Raw genomic sequence first — 3,656 nt, forward strand, 5'->3', positions numbered from 1 at the left:
CACAGAAGTAGTGGGTATTTTATTCCGTTCGGTGGTAGCAGTTAGAATAGAGCTTCGTGCCTGTCCAACACCAGCCTTTATTGTAAAAAACAGGCGAAACTAGAAGTCATGTAGACTTTCCCACACTCGCCATTTCACAGCCCACAAGTGTGGGGTTTTTTTATGGCAGCAGCCGTGTCTGTTCAAGTGTGATTAACACTGACTTGCCAGATCTCTCCCTGGGCCATTTGGGGCTTGCACGCGTCCACGCTCCTTGTTTACACTGATGCCCCTTCACGCGTAGCCTTTTTGTTTATCTGACTAGCAAACGAAAGGGAGGAGGTGGACTCCGAAATAGTTCTTAGCCGGGGACTATAAAAACCCCTGGCTAGCAGGAGACGTGATCTACTTCAGGATCATCCGCAAAGCAGCGCTACTTCCTTGTCTGGATCCTGCGCTGAAGTGGCGGAGCATGGAGAGCGCACGCATCTACTGCTGCCCTCCACACTGGGGGCTTAGCTCCGGGAGATGTTCCAAAGGACAACACGGGTATCCGCACTTCCTCCAGCCCAGCCACCGCGCCTTCCTTCCGGCAGACCAATTGTGATCAGACGCCTGGTTTGCCCATGCCGCCTGTTCCGCCGACCGCGCTGTGGAAACTGAGCGACCAGTCTAGAGTTAGGTGAGTGTTCCTCTCTGTTTAACTGGCTGTTTCCTTGGTTCTGCAGGGCCGGGGAATTCTGGAGACCTTGGATCCCCAACCAAAGAGATGCAGAGAGACAGATGAGAAAAAAACAAGATGTGGTGAGTGTCTCAAATCTGCCAAAATACTGCATTAATGTGAATGTCTCAAATCTGCCGTAATACTGCATTAAGTGACAGACAGAACAAACATGGAGCAGTTTGACTCTACTTACCACAGACAGAGAGTTGGAGAGGACCAAACAGGTTCTCCTCTATGGGACAGGTTCAGGATACCTCACATAACCGTGACTTAAAAAAATAAATACTCTCCCCCCATCCCAGCAACAAACTGTCAATCACCTCAGAACAGTTTAGAAAATAATCTGCAGCAGAAGTGAAGGTCATTTCTGAGGTTAACTGGCAATGTGTGGTTTAATAAACAAAGAATAATATTGACTACTGAAGTAAATTAACCTTTACTGTTTGCCATGTTATATTTAACATACATGGAGTAAATTTTGTCTCTTCTTTTAATTCCTAGCTGCATAGTCCATATGGAATGACAGAAGCCTCTGGAAAATGTACCCAATATACACATCCAGTAAGGTAAATTGTTATTAAAGGAATCTCTAGTTACCCTCCTGACAATTAGTTTTACATCTGTCATGCTTCTGAAGCAGACTTCTGGCCTTTAGTCTCTCCCTCATACCACCAAATATATTTGTGATCATATGTTCATTAGATGGTATGAAATCAGCTGAGCAAAGAGTACAGAAATCTTTTCCAGAAATGTGTTGTGCATTATAGCTGCTGTCTAGCAAAGCACTTGAGTACCTTTTTACTTTTAAATAGTGTGAGTAGTACTATTGATATCAATGAAAGTACTCACATATATGAAGATATGTAGATGCTTAAGTGCTTTGTTGGAGTGGGGCCTAACAAAATAAATGTTAAAAATGATCATACTAATGATAACTTGCATTCATAAAGGTGCTTTTATTCCAGAGGATCCAAAGACATTTTACACTTTTCCGACAGAACTCTTCTCACCTATCCCTTGATAGAACTTGGCAGCTGTTTGATAGCACACAACACCACTAACAGTTCAGGTCAGACAGTAAAGAATATTATAGCTGCCATGGTATGGGATCTATCTGTTGCATTGAGTGAGAGCCAGTGATTATGGTATCCAGGGGTATGTCTACACTAGCCCCCTAGTTTGAACTAGGGAGGCTAATGTAGGCATTCGAAGTTGCAAATCAAACCCGGGATTTAAATATCCCGCGCTTGATTTGCATCTTCCCAGCCGGTCAACATTTTTTAAATTTACAAGTCCAGACTAACTGCCCGCGACTACATACGGTAGGGACCCGGTAGTTCGAACTAGGGCTTTATTTCGAACTACCGGGTCCCTGCCATGTGTAGATGCGGGCAGTTAGTCCGGACTTGTAAATTTCAAATATTGTGACTGGCCGAGAAGATGCAAATCAAGCGCAGGATATTTAAATCCCGGGCTTGATTTGCAACTTCGAATGCCTACATTAGCCTCCCTAGTTCGAACGAGGGGGCTAGTGTAGACATACCCCAGATGACTTAGGAAAGTAGACTGTAATTACATAAATTAGTACTTTATGTAGACCAGTAAATGCTCACAAATTTAGGCTCCAATTCTGTATACGCACAAGTAATTGTATTGACCTCGGTGGGACTACTTACATTCAGGCATATGTGGGAGTCTCTGCAGGATTGTGGCTTTGCACACTAAAAGCAAACAGGAATTGTAATAAAGTACTTGAGTGGAAAAGAGACATTGTTTAGATGAAAGCTATAGCTTACTGTTTACAGTTCACTTAGAAAGTATTCATGAATATGTACAAAACTCATGCTTTTTAATTTGTTTCTGTTATGGATGATATATAACCATTGTTAATCATTTACATAGGGAAATATATTAATTGGCGCTAATGACAAAGTGGTTAGTGTTTATTTTTGGAAATTTAACATCTAATTTCTTTTCTTTTAAAATTCGTCGCCCATTTTTGCTTGTGATTAGTTGATAAATTGTATTGGTTGGAAGTCCCTGCCTAAGGTATTGAAAAATCTAATGGTCATCATTACGGTTTATAATCTGTGGGAACAATAGAGGAGATCAGTTTAAAAGACTGGACGCATAGGGTACGAGTTGCATGTAGTCCACAAGTGGGAAGAAAATATGTTTTCGAAAATCAGACAATGATTTTTTTTTCTTTTGGATTCAAACTCTTGAGTCCTGTGGTAAAATCCATGGGCTCGATTCTCATTTTACATGAGATTTATACCACTGTAACACCATTAATTTCAGCTAATCCTGATTAATACTACTGTGCGAGAATATGGCCTTTAGTAACTAAGCAATTCACATTATTTATCTTCATCTTTCCAGTGACTTTCATAGTCATTGGACTACATTGCAGAACCTCATTTAATTGAGTAGCATGGAGACTGAGTTACAGAAGTGGCTCTCAGGATTCAGGCTAGTTTTTGATACTACATTTTGAACGCTAGTATATTTAAGGCTTTTATTTTATCTGAATTTTTGACATTTTAAAATTTCAAAATATCTATCAATTCAGATAAAGGAGAAACCTTTTCTAGCGTTGGTTCATCAAGCGATACTTGTGTTGGTGTCTGTTAGAAACAGAGAAGACTTTCTTGTCCTCGGAGGTTCACAGACAAGAAACACAAACTATAATATCTAACAATAATAAATAAGCAAAACATATTACATATTTGTTTCAGGCTATTTTGGCCCAAATCAAGGTGCTATGATTACTTATATCAAGAAGCTGAAGCACTTCTGAAAAACTTCCCTGTGCAAGCCACAATTTCTTTTTATGAAGACTCAGATAGTGAAGATGACAATGTTGAACTGGAACAAGATTCGGGTATAGAATCAGATTGCTAATTGTATGGAGTGCTAATGCCACAGCTGAAGCTTTCTAATTTAAACTTGA

General features: G+C 40.4%; 1 protein-coding gene across 1 annotated transcript; it reads left to right on the forward strand.

Annotated features, from left to right (window-relative positions):
* The first annotated feature begins 406 nt into the window (after positions 1 to 406).
* On the forward strand, positions 407 to 3,656 carry RIPPLY2 (ripply transcriptional repressor 2). The gene is made up of 4 exons (XM_025189788.3): positions 407 to 528; positions 708 to 783; positions 1,205 to 1,269; positions 3,442 to 3,656. The coding sequence occupies exons 1-4, from the start codon at positions 452 to 454 to the stop codon at positions 3,605 to 3,607; spliced, it is 384 nt and encodes a 127-aa protein (XP_025045573.1). The 5' UTR covers positions 407 to 451; the 3' UTR covers positions 3,608 to 3,656.

This window comes from Pelodiscus sinensis, chromosome 3 (genome assembly GCF_052426305.1).
Source record: "Pelodiscus sinensis isolate ZL-2025 chromosome 3, ASM5242630v1, whole genome shotgun sequence".
NCBI classification, from domain to species: Eukaryota; Metazoa; Chordata; order Testudines; family Trionychidae; genus Pelodiscus; species Pelodiscus sinensis.

Bases quoted from the DNA above. Each gene is read 5' to 3' on its own strand.
- RIPPLY2 (XM_025189788.3), top strand. From the start codon at position 452: ATGGAGAGCGCACGCATCTACTGCTGCCCTCCACACTGGGGGCTTAGC. The intron at 529-707 runs GTATCCGCACTT...TTGGTTCTGCAG, and splicing joins TGTTCCAAAGGACAACACGG to GGCCGGGGAATTCTGGAGAC. The intron at 1,270-3,441 runs GTAAATTGTTAT...TATTTGTTTCAG, and splicing joins CAATATACACATCCAGTAAG to GCTATTTTGGCCCAAATCAA.